Raw genomic sequence first — 17,478 nt, 5'->3', positions numbered from 1 at the left:
ATGAAAGGAGAGCTACAAGATATGGGATAGCACAGCCTTTCGTAACCTTCTGTAAGACTGGCCTGGCAATAATAAATTCACGGAAATTCTTAATTCCTCAAGCCTTAATCAGTCCTGTGTTTGCCATCATCCAACAATGTTTTTCATATAAAAGAATCAGACAGTGCTCGCAGTTAATCCTGTCTAAATGTTGGCTGTCTAAGGGCCTTGATACTATGGAAGCAGGACAACACACAACAAAGGGCCAGAAGAATATCCACCAAAGCCTCAGTTTGGGCTCCTAGCGCCAGTCAAAGCAATATCTGGAAACACTTTTTTATCCTGCAACGACAAAAACATGCAGCATCCCAGATTTCAGGCCCAGCATAGCAGCATCAAACCACACTGCCCGCTATGGTCAGGCCTTAGAAAAGAGGCTTACATAGAAATCCAGTCCGGGCTAAATGCACCAGCCCAGAGGCTACATAGCACGAGAGCCCGACTGACGGGGTGAGCCCAACCTTGGTCAGACAGCAGGTCTTGTGAGGTCATACCCAAAGACCGCAGATAACGCTCGCTCTTTTCCCTGATTGTCTTCTAGCATGAAAGCAGTTTTTTTGTGGTCGTAGGTGGAAGGAGGGGGAAGTTTCTGAGAAGAAAGATGCTCAGAAATGTTCTCTCTCTCTCTCTCTGTCTTGGGCAAATGTTACGATAATTTCATTTGCGTGAGTAATTGTGTCTGGTCTTGTAGACTGCTCTGGCGCTGCGCTGCGGAGCGGAAGAAAAAGAGTGTCAGGAGGCGTGCATATTGTTCACTGGATTCAAATGAAAGGAGTGTAAAAATATGATTTGCTCTTCACACACTCTAAGTCTGGTGAACGAGGCAAAGCCTTCAAAGTCTGCGCAAACAGGCCCACCCCTCTTTTCTGCCAGAACACATGGGGAATATTTCAGCATAACAATATGTTGGTGATTTTAATAATTCTCTCTAAAAGATTGGCACAATGGCTGTAGATTAAATTTAGAAAAGAGTATTCAAAAAAGGTGTGAAGGCATGATTGACATGAGTAACATTTAATGCGTTATCCTAGTATAAAAACCTATTAAAGGCCATTTCTAAAACCAACAAAGGAGCAGTCCACGGACCACAAAAAAAGGTTTGCGGTTCTGTTATAATTTCCAGTTGGATATTACTGTAGCATTCCACAGTTAAACTACACGCTGCAGGCGTGAGAACTGGATACGCAACAAGTTATCTCTCTTGTGAAACCCCGTGTGCCTGCTCGTACATGTCTGTGCGTGATACTGGGCTTTGAGTACACAGAGCCGCTATAGGCCTCCAGTCAGGCAGAAGAGCCTGTGGAGTGGGGCTGGATTCTGGGGCTTTAGACAAGCCAACAGCAGGCAGGAAATCAGGAAATCGGCAGAGCAAAGGGACAAAGACACAGAGATTAGAGATCGGTTAGCCCCCCTCCCGAGCGGCGGACCTGTTTGACCGACTTCCTTTTTTTTTTTTTTTCTTCTTCTTTTTAAATAAGCACACAATCTATGAAACGCACACAATCTCAAACACAACAAAAAAACTGTTGTACACTCACCAACCTATTCAAACTCTCACTCGGCCCTCCATTCAGTCTGTCGTTTTACATCACAGGGATTCAAATCAGTCGCTCCTGCTTTGCGTCCGCTTTCCCACAGGTGATGGGCGCAGCCGGCAAACGGGCATGACTTAACCCTACCTACTACGACTAAAAGGCCGGCTCACTGCAATGTTATGACGAATGACAAACAAGCTGAAGTGGGACGACTTCATACATAAACTGAGAAAAGCCTGAGGGGAAAAAAAAAAAAGAAAACTTGAAGAAAACCCTCCACCTGGATGTCTTAACCCTCTTTGTACTTTGACCCCCCACCACAGTCAGAGAAGACTTTCACCACCAACACACCTGGAGTGTTCTGCAGTGCAAGTGGGAATGATCAGCAAAAAAAAAAGTTAAATGGCCTGAGGACTGAACCAAAACTGAGCCAGCAGTAGATATAGAGGTAAGCAAAAGTCTCTTTAGTCTTTTTTAGTTACAAATAAGCGTCTTAAATGCTACACTTTCATGTAAAAGGTAAAGATCATTTCAACACAGTTTGTTTTTTTTGTCTTCTGTCTCAAGGCTGTGCAATGAGGTCTCCTGTGTAATAGCTGACAAGTCCCATCATGTTAAGGAAGAGATTGTCAAGGTGTGCAGGCAGACTCAGCCTAGTTTCTTGACAGAAGCGGGTGTGCATGTGTAGGATTCAAATGTCCTCGATTTTCTCTGCAAGACAGGTAAGAGTCACCTCCTCTATCACCATCGAGTTTCTTGTTAATCATTTAAGAGTAACTACGCGAAAAGAAAAATTCTCATAATGGCTTTTAAGGTTTTTTTTAATCAAATTATTTATCTGTCTTTCACGGTGTCATTAGTGGCAGCGTTAAAAAAAAAAAAGAAAGAAACAAAAAGATCATTTAAAATCTGCTAGTTGGCACTTCGGTTTTAACAGGCTTCTTTAGTTTTCACTTGGCCGTGAAGTGTTTTCTCAACACGGTACTACTCATGGCTGAAATCCTGAGACTCCACCTTGGTCAAACTGACATGTTTGGAAAGGAATGCTGTTATGTCCATGCTCTCCAATCTCCCGCTGCTACTAAAGTGCCGATAAAACCTTTACGGGCCAACAAAACCTGTTTGCTGAAGTGGCTTACAAATTTACAGAGTGAGTGTTTCAAGTCACGAACACAGATCTAATGTGGACTAAGCTGTTGAGAGTGTAAAATCACAGACACTGGGCACATTATCTAATCAACATGCCTGCGTTGATGAACGGTTTCTGTTTTATAGGTCACGGAATGAAACAGGTTTTACCATTTCTTATTGTAGTTAAAGTGAGACTTTAGTATTAAATTTTACTGTATCGTTTCATTTGGACCAGCACGCTCTGTTGGTAGAAATTAAATTTCTTTTTCTTTTTTTTTTAAATCCTCCAGCTTATAATGAAATGTAACACCGAGCACAATGCTGTTTATGGAATAACAATAAAATTTTACTTTATTAACTTCCACGTTCACCACATTACTTTGCATCCCACTTATTTGTATTTCTTAGAGAATCATTAACATGTGTTTCACAGTGTAGATATTACAGTGCTTTCTGAGGAAATAAAGGGAGGGAAAAAAAAAAAAATCACATTCACCCCAAAACAAAATGAGAAGTTACGATCCTCAGCACACAGGACAACAATTACCATTTTAGGATTTTGCATTTTTGTTGAATTTGTTACTGGAAGTCTTAAGCCGACTAATAGACTTCCTTTAGAGGATATGCGGGAGACCACACCTGCATTTATGGGAAAAGGTGGGGCTTTGAAAAGTAAATATTTGTAAATGAAACCTTCAAAGCGCCGTCGGGTCACCCCCTCCGCTGCCAAATAATGCTGAATTTCATTAAACTGAAAATTCTGTGGAGCAGGTGCAATCTCTGAACAACGCCGATTCTCATTAGGCCAACAGACACGGTCCAATGCTTCACATCTGCTGCTGAATTACATGACAAGCGCAAGCAAAGGCGTGCTCCGTATTCTGGCACGATGGGAGGGAAACCAGGGAAATGCACTGTAGTGGTTTTAAATTATAATTCTTTCTTTTGTTGTGTTTCGTTGCAGATGGCATTGTGCTTTTAAGTAACACACCACTTCCTAAGGATTTACCGCCGACAGACTGTTGACGGAAAAGAATACTTCTGAGGATATATAAATAGAATAAATAAAAACACTGCCAAGATGTCTCGAAGAATATCACTGTACAGGAAGCCATCTGCTGGTCGGTGGCCCAGCAGGAACTCCAAGCGGAGGGAGGTGCTGTCCGTCAACATGATTAGTCTTCCACTGGCTGATTTCCGCCACATCTCTCATATTGGAAACGATATCCATACAGACAGCTTTGGAGATTTGTCTTTTCTGAAGAATGGCCACAGTCTGCTTCTTCAAAGCTCCCAGAGTGAGCAGAATCTGTTCCTGGCCTGCTCACCGCCTCCGAAGCCGCCTCGGCTGAATCTGGATGAGACCGACAGCACAGGCAGCCCCGACTTGTCTGAGCGCCAGCACAGCACCTCCCAGAAGAGGAAGAAATGCAGCTCTATGCCACTGCTGGACAGCAGGGACGGAGACAGCGAGGTGGAAAGGGAGGATGGGCACCAAAGGGTGAATAGTGATGCTTCCAATCAGACTCAGGCGCCCGAACGGAACAGTGTGAATTCAGATATGGACGGGGATTTAACGGTGACCTGGGAGAAATCTTCTGCAAAGCAGAAGGACGAGGACAGTGGCTTTTCATTCACCCTTGACCTGGGCCCTTCAATCCTGGACGATGTTCTGCAGGTGATGGAACAACTACACAAATAAGCAAGATAGTAATAAGGGAGGCTTTGGAAAGGTTTGGAATACTCGGCACACCTCTGGGAGGACACACTCCGGACTTTCTGGACAAAATCAATGCAATGAATCTCGTTAAAATATCATGGACAGATGAACTCTGCAGCCTTTTAAGGAGCAGAACATATTATGGTTACAGAACACTGGTCAATAGCATGTTTATGAAGGTTCTCAGTCATCCAGGTCATAATCTCAAAGGCATTAGAAAGGCAACAGGTCAATGGTCAAAAGCATGGTCAATAGCATGTGATAAATAGTAAGAATGACCCCACATGAAAGGTAAAAAAATCACAACTGCACAAAGTTAATGTTCTCCTCATTCCCACCCTTGAAGAAGTAAAGGCAGAAAGTTAAGTTTAAGTTAATAATTGAACTCTGGTTGATGTCAAACTCCAATCTGGACATTTTAACCTTCGTTTATATTTTGTCTTTGCCATTGTTTCCCCCGCAAACCACACAATGCAGCACTGAGGACGGCTGTTAAGACTTAAGAGTGTTGTGTTTAAGAAAAGAAAAGCTACGGCTGGAATCCAAGGTCCTCGAGCTGTGATGTCTTGGCTCTTGGTGTGCTTGCCAATCTATTGTGTGCAGAGGGGCAATTTTTACTCCGCACGCATCCCAGAGGCCCCACTCAAAGGTAGACCAAGGTACCCCCCATCTCCCATTCCCAACAATGCAGTGAAAACAAACACTTAGCTCTGCTTCCAATAAAAGGCAGCCAGTGGTGGCAGTTTGGGCTGCAGACCAAACCAGGCCACAGGTCCAAGACCTCAGAAGAAGAAAAAAAAAATATGCCAGACCAAGCTGTTTTCTTAGCTGCAAATCAGAGTCCTGTGTTCTTGTGAGTGGCGCACGAGAAGGAAAGTGGTAAAAGGTAACGTGATACTTCCACATATGCAGGGGGTGTCGAGGGAGGAGGACCAGAGACATCCATTAGTGCAGCAAAGGTTCTGATGAGGGTTTAAACACTACCTTCTGACCAAACAGGCCCCTGACACGTGAAAAATACATCCTGCCCCTCACGTAGTAAGGGAAACGCACATGTACTGTAGGTGTATGTCAGCACGCACAGGCAAACTTTGATTTGTGCGGACAACTTAGGTCCATTCTTCCTCAGGTCTACAGAGAAGACAATCCGGACAGAGCCTCAGTCTGTGTCTTAGTGGGGGCTGCTGGGACACATTGTGGGACAAACCAAGAGCCAGTCGAATTCCTACGTGCCCCACGCATCATACAGAAAAATATAAGAACCACAAACGTCTTGCTTCAAGCAGCAGATTTAGCCCCACAAATGTCCAAACAGACACAGCAATGTCTGTGGCCACGTCTGCCCCGTATATGTGTGTTTGTGCATCTCCCATTTTAAACTGGATATCGCTTCTCCTGTTTCTTGTTATGACAATGTCGCATTGTGAAATTTCTTTTGCATTGAAAAAATGTACTGTTTTGTACTTTGGGCAAGTAAAGAAAAATACCACACATATTCCAGGATCGGCGGTTTCTGCGGATTAAAACATTTGTGTCGACGTTTTGCAAGGACTTTGTAAAAATGTAAAACTGTTTGTACGCCCGAATGGACTGACGGTTTCTTGGCCGTTTGAACTGTCAGAAGCCACTGTGGAGGCAGCGAGCCTTTGCCGGTCACTCATATCTCCCAGTTTCTGGAGAAATTATAGCCTTGAGCAATCCAACACAACAAGGAGCACACTATTATTTTAAGGTGGGGAGACACGCAAGCCTGAATTAGACAGGCATGTCAGGCAGGATGTTATGCAGGGTAACAAATAATGTCCTACTGCAAAGTGGACTTTGAAGCAACTGCTGGCATGTCAGGATGCTCACCTGTGTAACATGAGGTGACATACATTAACTAACCAGGGTGTGTTGGGAGTAGGGTATTTGTAGGGTAGACAGGAGAAGGAGTCATTCAGTCACAGACTTTACACTGGACCGTGTCTCCCATCTCCTGATCTTTAACAACCAAAGAGTAACTTATTAACAAGAGAAAGAAGTGACGCCACTGGAGCAAATAACTACTAAACACGGGCGAAAAACTCGAATCCATGATTTAAAATGTCCTAATTAACATAAGCTGCCTGCTTTTACAGGGGAGGGGGGTGAAAGGCCTCACTCAAGACAAGTGTCCTTGGCTTCTATGACTCCTCAGCACAAGAGCTCTACGTGCGGAATCACATAAGCTTAAGCTCAACAAGTGTTCAGCCACATGACTGATGTGAGAAGAAAGAGCCTGTAATTGAAGACAAATTATCTTGTCTGCGCTGCAAAAACTGGCCGAACTGTGAAGTATCCCAATCACATCTGGTACCACTTCTCTCCCTCCAAAAATCTAAACTTGCTGTCATACAGAATACCAAGAAGCCTTGTCATCTCACGAAGAGTAGCTCTTAGGAGTTATTTTTTGTCATTTACAAACTCAAACACTAAAAATACTGTTTTGGCAAATAAGAGATACGTACTTCGACTGTAATTGTGTTTCCCAGTATAAAAGCTACTGAAATATGCTGCATGGTTAGGTTTATCCATATTGTTTATGCTCTGTGTATCATGTATCTGTGTCCCCTCAAAACACACCATCAATCTGTAAACGGTTAGGGTCAGGCAAATCCACAACAGCCATCCTTTCTCATGATAGCCAAGAATGAACTGGGTGTACTTTGGGCACAATAAAGACACACTATACAGACAAATATTTTGCGTCTGAGGAGCAAACTCAAACACACTGGTATTTTTGAGCGATCTCAAACACAAATTTCGATTTCATAAACTGCGGCGTACTCTGCTCCTTCGGAGTCCCATTATAAACAGATGACCGCAGCTACTTCAACCTCATAAATCTTCACTGTGTCTCTGTCTACTCTATCTATTCCAAACTCCATCATCATATCCATCAGGTACTAAGCAGTTATACTATGAAAAACAACCTTTTTTTGGTTCTGGTGATTGCGAAATACAGGAGGGCGCTTGTCTCCATCCAAGACAGTTATTATCTCTATTCAGAGAGGGGTCCAGGCCAAATTAAATACGCCAAGAGCACGGCCACATAGAGTGCACGTCTTCCAGGCTCGAGGACTATTTTAGGTACGAATGCACTTTTTGAGCAGGCTGGAAAAACAGTCTCAGAATAGCTGATGTGCTGCATCTGGTTTGTGTCGTGACAACCGTGCGATGGCTCTCTGGCTCGAGATGGAAGAGCCATGCCCAGAAATCCTTTACCATAGACTCGCATTACATAATACGGTACGCTATGCTATGCACTGCAACAAACCATGAATCAAGTCGCAGTGATTAATGCCTGTATCGCGTCTCCGGAGGCACAAACATCACGTCGGGGAGGGACAATGCCGACTGTTGAGATGTGAATCCACCTCCAAGATGATATGGGAACCAATAAATTATGAGTCAGACCCTGAGGAATCTGTATAGATCACCACACGTAAGAAATTCTCTTTGTGCGTCTGTGCTATGTATTCTATCTGTGCCGCGAGCGGTTTCTGTTACAGCAAAGGCCACAATTACAGTAAATTTGTTCACAACAGGTTCTATCACGTGCCATATTTACTTCAGGATACAATGAAATTTATAGCTGTGTACAACGCAACGCTAAAAAGGAACGTTTGCACTTGTGTGTGAAAAACGTTATGCTTCTTCACTAAACCTCCGTATTTCCCGGTCGCCCACTGCGATCGTTTATCATGTTTGGGAGTAAAGAAACAACAAAGGACAATCTGGAAATTAAACTGGATCCTGTTCAAAAGAAGGGTGTGAATTAAGTGAGGAGCGTGAGGAGCAGTTCCACATGGCCTCTCTTCATTTTGAAACTTTTAATATCCGCGGCGAGAAGAATTGCACGAAAGCAGTAGAGCCGGCTATAAATCATGCTATATTTGCTTGGTGGACACGCAGAACAAAAACAGAGCTGGCACTTCAACAGGTCTGTCTGCGAGCAGCGAAAATCTAACACACCACCATGGGACAGTTAGTCATGTTCAAGGTGTGTGTGTGTGTGTGTGTGGAGGAAGAGGGGGGTCTTCACGGGGGGATTTATGGCTCCTCTATTCCGTCAGACCCCGCACGTCGGCCCCAGATTCATTTATTAAGCACAGCAGAGACGGAACTAAAGACGAGGCTGAAGTCATCCAAGTCTATGAGCTCCCTGTAGTGAGACCCGGACTCTCTGAGAGCCGTGTTTGGATTGATGAGGTTAAAGAAGCAAATCCTCACCCAGCCTGCTCCTCTGTGATTGCAGCTGGCTGATGCTGGGGCTCGAGGGAGAGGTACACGACAGGAGAGGGATCGGGTTTTTAGATCGCAGATAGAGTCAGAGAAACAGGACCTCTGCGGTTCTGGCTTCTCATTACCTCTCTCTCTCCTTCTTTTACCGTATCCACCGACCTCAGGCCAGCTGTGGATCAACACCACTAATATCTACACTATGTCATGTGGGGCCTCTTTAGCAAGAAGTATTCTCACTGAGGACTAATTTCAAAATTACCTGGCCATAGTAGTGTTTTCATTCTCGGTTACAGGACAAAAAAAAAAAAAAAAAGATGAAGCAATCAACTCTGGATATCTGTAAAGCAAACCGGGTTACCATAATAACATTTAAAGAGATTAGTGTGACATGTCCCAGTGTGCCGGCTCAATCTCAGGCGCTAGGCCTGAATACGAGGTATGGGACCCCACAGCGGGCTGAGGGGTGAAACCCAGTTCAGCAGCAGATACAGATAAATAGAGGGCGAAAATCCACCCATGAGCAAACTTAGAAGAGCTGCGAAAGATTATTACTTCATATTAATCTAACGGCAAGAAAGAAAAAAAAAACTCAGTGGAATATTCCCAGTAGAAATAGCTGAAATGAGATAATCCCTAGAAAAAAAAAAGACTAAATGTGCATATGGAGTCTTACATAAAAGTGAAGAGTGCAGAATGAACTACTTGAATTTTTAGGCGAAACATTAAAGAAAGAAGGATTTAAGATTGGGGTTTTTTCTCAATAAAGTATTTAGGTTTTGAATGGCAAAGTCTGCTCTTCAGAATTAAAACCGATCCCTTCAAATGTCCCAGATATTAAATTCCCAGTAATGAAACGGATCCAAAACATAAAATTAAAAAATGAATGCCTGCCTTGCGTGTTTTTTTTTTGTTTTTTTGTTTTTTTAACGATACAGATTCACTTAGCACCAGTGCCGGCATTTAGTGAGTCTCACGTGCCAAGCTACCATTACTGCTGCTTCTCTTAGGCAGCTCTGTGAAGTGTAGCATTCCTGGGGTCTCCCAGGTCATTTTGGTTAATGAGCAGGCCGACCAGGGGCTTTGGGCCAGTGCCTGGCCCGCGCCTCACCACTCCAAAACAAATAAACTGAGGTCCATTTAACCAAACACATTGTTCTAGGCCAGACGGATGGAGTGCAAGCACTGGGACAATATTTGCACCACTGATACGAAAATAAAAGCTCAGAACGTTTACATACCTCTCTTTGTGGGGTGGTGTTTAGGCAAGAGTATTTGTGTTGGAGACCGTGTAAATGGGAAGATTTTGTAACATAGGGCAGGCGTGCTTCATGACTGAGGGAAGGAAATACAGCGGTGCATTTTCGTGTTAGACCCGTACCTGTGAAGACATGAACTGGCCTGATAAAGATGCTGTGGTGAGAACCTCGGGCTGCCCTTCGAGCCAAGAAATTTTCAAGGGGTTTCCACTCAAACCGCTTTCATTCTTCACAGCCAGTTCCTGAGAAACAGAGCAAAAAAAACACATAAAGATCCGTGAGTGCGTGTGAGTGGTTTAGCCTCAAAAAATCTTCCTTATCACGCATTCTGTAAAAGTTGTAATGTATACATCCTATACCTGGATACTGGGATGAAAAACAGACTAATCTGAGTTTGTCCTGCACAGACACTGGGACCTGGAGATCAGAATTAAGAAAATGCAGAACCTGTGCCCAGATCCGTGAAGACTGGCAGGCATTTATTCATGTTGTGGTGAGGAAACCACAACAAAAAAAAAAAGTACCACCATGACAAAGGGCCTTAGGAGCCAGACAGCGGGGGAACAATGAGACCGCTCAAGCCGTTCCATCCAATGGTTCCCATCAGCACAGAAACGGGTACAGGACTAGAACATCAATTGAGACTGTCCCGAGGCTCGGAAGTCTCTGACAGGTGTCATTCTTAGTCGTAATAAAACGCAGCAGGTGACCTGCAACTCTGAGGCGAGCGGGTGGTAAAACAAAAAAAGTGGTTCCATGCAAACGTCTACTTTGGAGAATATTTTAATCATCAAAAAAAAAAAGAAATAAAAAACAGAACGAGGACACTGACTGGGTTAGAGTTGGGTACTCACAGCTGCTCTCACAGTTGCAAATTCGACCACAGCACTTCCTTTCTTCTTAGTCGATACAATCACATTCAAAACATCCCCGTACTAGGAGCAAGAAAGGGGAGAGGAAAGAAAAGTCAATTGGAGGAAGAGGAAAGATGCAGAACGTTCAAATTAGTATTTCCTTTCACAGCACAATCCATAACCATGAAAACACAAAGCACATGCACAGTCAGAAATTCAAAACACTGGTGCAAGTAAGAGACTTCTGGAATACGGGTTAGGATTCAATATGTGTTCGCTTATTAGACCTAATGATAGGGTTCGTATGTTTGGGCCGGACAGTGTAATATTACAAACAGCATCATGTGCAACACCGAGACCTCGTAACACCTCAAAAGAGACTAGAAGCAGAAAACCTGACGTCATCATTTTAGCCGTTCCTCGTCCAGTGAATTTAATAAACACTAGCTTTAGCGTGAAAGCTGAAATTGAATTTTTCTCAAATCCAACTCCCTGCCACAAAGCTGAACAGAGGGGAAATCCACGCCAAAAAGGGGGGAAAGCATTAAATTTCTGTCTGCGCGAGACGGCGAGAAGAAGAGGAGGGGTACAAACGCACCTTGGCAGAGTGGACTAAGATCTGACCCATAAATAAAAGGCAGGAATGAGCTCATGGTAAGGTTAGGTTAGGTTAGGTTAGGTTAGGTTAGGTTAGGTTAGATTAGGTTAGGTTAGGCGTGTCATCTATAACCGAGGCTATCTGTCATTAACCTCCGCTTAGCGAAAACTGTGGGATGTGAGCTTTCACAACTCAAGTCTGGAAAAATTTAGCTTTCTGGGAACGGGAAAGTCCAGGAATGCTAATCCTGACTAAGGACACTCTAGAGCAAGCCAACAGTGACAAAGAAGACTCTCCAAAGGCCTCTGTTTCAAAAAATATAAATATCTTAACATATTTTTCCCTATTAAACGAAGATGTATTATTTTAGGCAGCCAAAATACACAAGTCCACACACGTACGCATGGCCGTATACTCAGAATCATGCTCGTTTTCCCACACAGCGGTGGCTATTTCTACTTCCCCGAACTAATAACTGTCACTCAGAGGAGCTTGCCATCTCAAACAGTGTTTTTTTTTTTTTTTTTTTTTTTTTCTGCCTGAAACGCATTCCCATTGCTTGAGAGTATAAAAAGCAACAACGCTGTTTTTTCGAACGGTCTTCACTCTCCCCTGTCTGGGGCCGTATCGATTGCATGCGTGCGGAAGAGAAATTTGTGTGCTTTTTTTGACGTCAGTGACACTTGCCCTATCCTCGTTTCGGGCCAACCTATGCCCCCGCCAAAAAAAAAAAAAAGCCCCTGTGACGGATCACGGCAGAAGGTGGTGCCGCGTTGCATGAGAAGAGCACATTTCCTAATGCCTCCCTTGGCACTGCTTAATCACCTGGTAAGAGGGGCACAAACAATGCCGTGCGTGGCTTTAAAAGGGCACTATAACATTGCCCTCAGCACTTTCACTGCAACAAAACTTAATGGGCCACATTTAAGGGGGAGAATAAAACCATCTACAGCACTGATGTCATGCAGACCTCAAATATGGCCGGACTCTGCAGGCAGGTTTTGGTACCGTGAGGCGCAGCCTTGGAACAGCGAGGGTAGACATAATTTACTATCACTGTGGGGTTTTACCGTGCACATAGATCATTTAATTAAATTTTAATTCACAGTTTATTGAAGTTTTTTTTTTTTTTTTTAAATTTAAAGTACTTTGCAAAATAACCCCATAAACCTGTCCTGATTCCTTACATACATCATGATTATTGCTTAAACCAAAATGATACTTTCCTCTAATCTTATAATACTGTCTTGTGTTAAAAAAACATCCTAAAGGCAAATTAAGTGTAGTAAACTATTAGTCTTGCAGCACTGTGCTCTGCTTATTCAGTGTTCAGTTCACCTTCTGTAGAAGTTTCAGGAGAATGTCTTGGGTGTAGCCTCCATTCGTGTCGTCATCTTTTTTACACTTCCACTTCAGCTGAAAGAGAGAGAAGGCAGAAAGGAGAGGCCGATGATGTTACTCGCGAGGGCCTTCGAGAATCGAAGAAGTGCACGATAATCTCCGATCATTAGAGCGCAATTGATTAAAGTCAGGTGACGAGGAGTCGGCGAGCGCCAGGCGGGCCTCGGCTCTGATGAGAGACAGATTGCTAAAAAATCATCGGGACAGAGCGGAGCTAAGGGGGGAAAACATTGTAAAGCTGTTGGAGCTTCACCACCTGAAAGACCTGCAGTCAGTTTCCATTCATACCACGGGTCAAACGGGAGGAACTTAACGCAACCGCTCGACCTCACAATCCACGGTGATTCACCTGCTTAACTATCACTCCCTGTGATAATCACAAAGTACTCCAAGGCAGGTTGATGCCCAAAGGTGCTCAAGGACTATGAGAGAGGAGCTTCTCCCTTGGTGCGTGTAGAGATTCAGTCTGAACTGTGTTTAACCCGCTCACTTGAGGAACAAAGGCGCATTCCTGTATAACTACTTTCTCCATAAGAGCCACTTCCACGGCAGAAATAACCGAAGATATTACATTTTTTATTTGCTTTGAGTCCCGTCACTAAAAGCCGTTTTGCGATTTCCCGTCAACTCTAAAAAGAGATATTGTGTAATTTCTCACATGCATGTTCAAAGTGCAGCAGCATCCAGCCAATATCACATCAACTGCACAAAGTAGAATTATAAATGGCAAGCAGTGAGTGTTGATTCAGATCCAGCTTTCTGCTCATTGTCAGAGAACCGTGATTTCTGGGAAAGTCGGCATAGCGTCTTTTTTTTTTTTTTTTTTACCAACAATTACACTTGAAAGAGCGTATTCGCCTTCCAAGAGCAGTCCCCTCTACCCACTGATGACCTTCTTACCCATTAATCTTTAAACAGGATGTTAAAGTATTTGCATGATGTGATGTCTGTGGTTTCAGCCCACAACGCTGTGCTGTGTTTGCTCGTAGCCTAAATAAATATACAGATAGGAAATATATTAGTGGAAGCGACCCAAATGGCATTTAATGTTTACCCACCTAATAAAAATGAAAGCGCTGTCATGATATCAAAGGGGACGGAAATTCATTTCGCGGCCTGACAGACTTCAATAAATAAGGATTTTTAAGTCAATCAATCATGAACAGATTCACTGAATCTATCATCCTAAAAGTCTAATTAGACTTTCAATCAAATTTGCGAAACCTGAAGACAGAGATTCAGCATCACATGCACGAAACTGTATGAAAAAGCAGAACGTTTGTATAGCTTTTAAAATGAGTTTTGACTGCAGGCAGCATTCGGCAAGTTCCCATAGGCCTGATTTGCGATTCTGTCAGTCTGGCTGCTGTTTGTTTTTCTAACTGAGCGCGCAAACGTCAGTTTGCTGCACTAGATGACTATGAAAGTTTAGAGCCAGATTTAATGTCTAAATATATTAGCTAAGATCCCCAGTGTCTGTTAATACACGCACACTGCTGTTTCCAGAAGGAAATACAATAAGCCTCCTCTTGGCATTGACACTGGTCTCCTGACGACGTCGTGCCTACTCTAGAGAAATGGGCGTTGTAACAGCATGTGCGCTCGGCGGTGAGGCGGCGTATGTGGTCTCCAAATAATGAAATACAAATGGCTAAAATCCCCCAAAGAGGCTCGGCCTGCACTTTCACTCAGATGGAGCGGTTCCTCTTGAGCATACTGGGAACCCGCCTTTTTTTTTTTTTTTTTCTATCTTCCTGCTTTACTCTCCAACAACTGCAACCCTCACCCCGACCTTTCCACACGGTCTTGTTCCATGACCAGAGTCTTACCTTTAATTTGGGGGTTGCATTGCTCTTGGAACATCTCTCCGATCCGGAGTCTGGGAAAAGCATAAGGGGGAGGATGAGACCGTGAAGCGAAAAGACAAAGAAACAATTGTTTTTGCTGAAAAAAAAAAAAAGGCATCCGAGAAAGCAGTCGAGGGACCCATGCAGGTAGACAGCCGTTTTAAAATGGCCGTCACATGTTAAATGTCTTAAAGGCAGACTGCTGATACAGGGGAAGACTGAGTACGTGCAAATGGAAGAGACTCAAAAGACATGCTGACTCTGCATGAGTAATTGTCCAGCCACAAAAAAGGGGTCTAGTTTAAGGCCAGGACTCAGTGCTTCACTGAAATACACACGCTTCCATAGTATTTTAATGCAAAAAAATATTATCAAGAGGTCAAAAGTTTGATGAACGGCCATGTGCGTATAAGTGGCGCATGTTATTCCTATACTAACGTGCCAAGAAACTAAAATAGACCTCTTCAAATATAAGTTCGGTTATTGTTATTGTCCATTACGTGAATAATATTTGCCGAGCCAAAGGGAGCCTGGTGGCTGCTGTGGTTGGACTGAAAGTACGGTGGCAGGGACGCTGAGGCTTTGGGATCGTAAAAAGTCTTCAGTGGATCAAACCGGATTCATCACGGCGGAGGAGGACTTCAAAGAATTTGGTTTGGTTTGGTGAATCTTGACGAGTAGACATACTTCTCTGAGTGTAGTCACCCGTTCGCTGCGTTGCTTCGCGTTCTCTCTGGATCTGCTCTCTGATGAGCCTCTGCTCCTCTTCAAGCTGCCTCGATCCCTCCTCCCTTAAACGGGCAATCTTGAAGAAAACAGAACAAACAATAAGATTACGTGCACAAATAGACCTGCAGGCAATAACTGACACGTTTCTAGAAAATACTTTAACATAAACACTAATAGAATATGTCAGAAGTACTGCTCTTCCTCTCTAAGCTTCACTAAGCCCAATAACATGTTGATGAAGACAGAAAATGGAACAGTGCCACCTATTGGTTATCTCTCTCCTCCATCCCAAGGAACACTGCCTCGTATTAACATGCATTTAACACAATGAGCACATGCCGTGACTCACCTTGGAAGCATGCGCACCGTTTTTATTTATCATTGGCCTCCTGAACAAAGTGCATCAAGTCATGCAATATCATCTAATGGGCCTACTGATAATTATGACATGTCTGTGAAAAGATAGGGCCTTTGTTCCCGGCCCAAGTCTTTGGTCGACTTCAGCTCAATCAGGAAAGAGCATTTGACGAAACGCAGAATAAAAGCACCTGGGTGTGCTTCAGAGTTTCCTGGACTCACTGGAATACCTTGTTCCCGGTACACAGCTGACGCCTGCATTTAAATTTTTATCTTTTAATTTTCGCTGGCCTCTCCGAGCCGATGTGCGGTGCTAAATCATCTCTCATGTGGTTTCTATAAAGGCTCCTACCTCTTCTTCGAGTGTTCTCGTGATTTGCACCTCTTCTTGGCTCTGAGCTTCTGCTTGTCTCTCTCTGGCCTCCAAGTCTGTCACAACACACATAAAAGCAAGAGTCCATATTGTGCTAATATGTGTAATATGATTAACAGAACTTTTAATACCTGCAAAACACACAATACGACATCAGAACCTCTGAGATGCTGCAGGAAAATGACTCACCGAGCTTGATTTTCTTTCTCTTGTCGTCTAGCTTCTTGTTTCTTTCTTCTGCCTGTTTCTTGGCAGCGCAAATTTTGTCGTAGGCGGCCTGAAAACATCATTAGGAAGAACTGTGTCTCAGTCTGAGAGCGTACTCGTTTTTCTATTGCAGGTTGAGAGGCAGTCAGTGGTCTTACTTTGGCAGCGGCATCAGTTAGCACCGCAAGAGCCTGGGACAACTGGTGGAAGAGCTCCGCTAAAAGAGAGGGACGACACACGGGACATTACGGAAAACCTGGATACTGAATGCACGAAAATATAATATCGGTAACTGTCAGCGGGATACAGGCTGGAAGAAAGAAGAGAGTGCCATTTCTACAGGAAACATTCCAAGGTATTATGCGCAGGAACTGACACAAACTGAGAAATCCAATTTTGCCACAGGTCTCACGAAACCCGTTTCCTCCAATGACAAAGTCGTGCATTCCCTTGCCTCTCCCCATCCATCTTTCATTAAGAGCCACTGCCGCAGACACCACCACTCCAGTTTTCATCTAACACACACATACAGACAAATGTACACTGGGAGACCACAATCCCCCCAGCTCGTCCTGCAAACGGCACACCACCGCACTATACTGGCCAGGCTTAATCATTCACTTATGGGAAGGCCTAACAGACCGATACTGTTACTCCCTGTGGGGACTGGCAGCGCACACTAACAGAAGGCTCTGGAGATCGAGCTGCTAGCGAAGGCGGTCGGGTTACCTGCACGCACATAATGGGCTGGAATGAAATTCAAATGGCGGGGAGGGGACCTGCCATGCCCACTAGGCAGTTCAGGGTGTCACAACATCGGGGGGTTGAGAAAAATGAGGGCTATCGGGGGGGGTGTCGTCACTCTCAGCGAAGAATCGTGACCCCTGAGTCACCTCTTACATGCGAAGAGCTTTCTCCCGAAGGGAAGCGAGTCCAAAGACTCGCTCAGCTCTCGTGCGGCAGATACCAAGTCAGTTGATGTGCGGGTTCAAGTGCTGAGGCCCTCCAAACCGCTTCTTTTCCATTTCTGGGAAACCGACCCCCTGCTTTTGTATTATCCCTCTCACCCTCCCAACCGTACCAATTTCCTATTTTTCCTCCCCTGACATAATCAGGAATTGCCTGCACCATCCAGCAACCACATAAACTCGTCTCGAAAACATAC

At 44.1% G+C, this 17,478-nt stretch overlaps 2 protein-coding genes across 2 annotated transcripts in view; one reads left to right on the top strand and one right to left on the bottom strand.

Moving 5' to 3' along the window:
* dnajc17 (DnaJ (Hsp40) homolog, subfamily C, member 17) overlaps nucleotides 1–17,478 on the bottom strand; it is a 29,236-nt gene that overhangs the window by 6,107 nt on the left and 5,651 nt on the right. The window contains exons 3-10 of the mRNA XM_047610868.1: nucleotides 16,472–16,530; nucleotides 16,296–16,383; nucleotides 16,086–16,162; nucleotides 15,335–15,452; nucleotides 14,630–14,679; nucleotides 12,738–12,815; nucleotides 10,802–10,882; nucleotides 10,070–10,189 (exon numbers count right to left, since the gene is read on the bottom strand). Of these exons, the coding sequence (XP_047466824.1) occupies nucleotides 10,070–10,189; nucleotides 10,802–10,882; nucleotides 12,738–12,815; nucleotides 14,630–14,679; nucleotides 15,335–15,452; nucleotides 16,086–16,162; nucleotides 16,296–16,383; nucleotides 16,472–16,530 (671 nt within the window). The remainder of the gene's footprint in view (nucleotides 1–10,069; nucleotides 10,190–10,801; nucleotides 10,883–12,737; nucleotides 12,816–14,629; nucleotides 14,680–15,334; nucleotides 15,453–16,085; nucleotides 16,163–16,295; nucleotides 16,384–16,471; nucleotides 16,531–17,478) is intronic.
* Nucleotides 1,583–5,920, top strand: LOC125023539 (cdc42 effector protein 4). Its single transcript, XM_047610869.1, has 3 exons — nucleotides 1,583–2,022; nucleotides 2,142–2,296; nucleotides 3,670–5,920. Exon 3 carries the CDS (start codon nucleotides 3,787–3,789, stop codon nucleotides 4,405–4,407), a length of 621 nt encoding a protein of 206 aa, XP_047466825.1. The 5' UTR covers nucleotides 1,583–2,022; nucleotides 2,142–2,296; nucleotides 3,670–3,786; the 3' UTR covers nucleotides 4,408–5,920.

The sequence above is a fragment of the Mugil cephalus genome, chromosome 17, assembly GCF_022458985.1.
Source record: "Mugil cephalus isolate CIBA_MC_2020 chromosome 17, CIBA_Mcephalus_1.1, whole genome shotgun sequence".
Classification (NCBI taxonomy): domain Eukaryota; kingdom Metazoa; phylum Chordata; class Actinopteri; order Mugiliformes; family Mugilidae; genus Mugil; species Mugil cephalus.
Note: the sequence above shows the minus strand (reverse complement) of the source record. Positions and strands in the feature narration are given on the sequence as shown.

What these genes read in the sequence shown, in the direction of transcription:
- LOC125023539 (XM_047610869.1), top strand. Translation starts at nt 3,787, where the DNA reads ATGTCTCGAAGAATATCACTGTACAGGAAGCCATCTGCTGGTCGGTGG.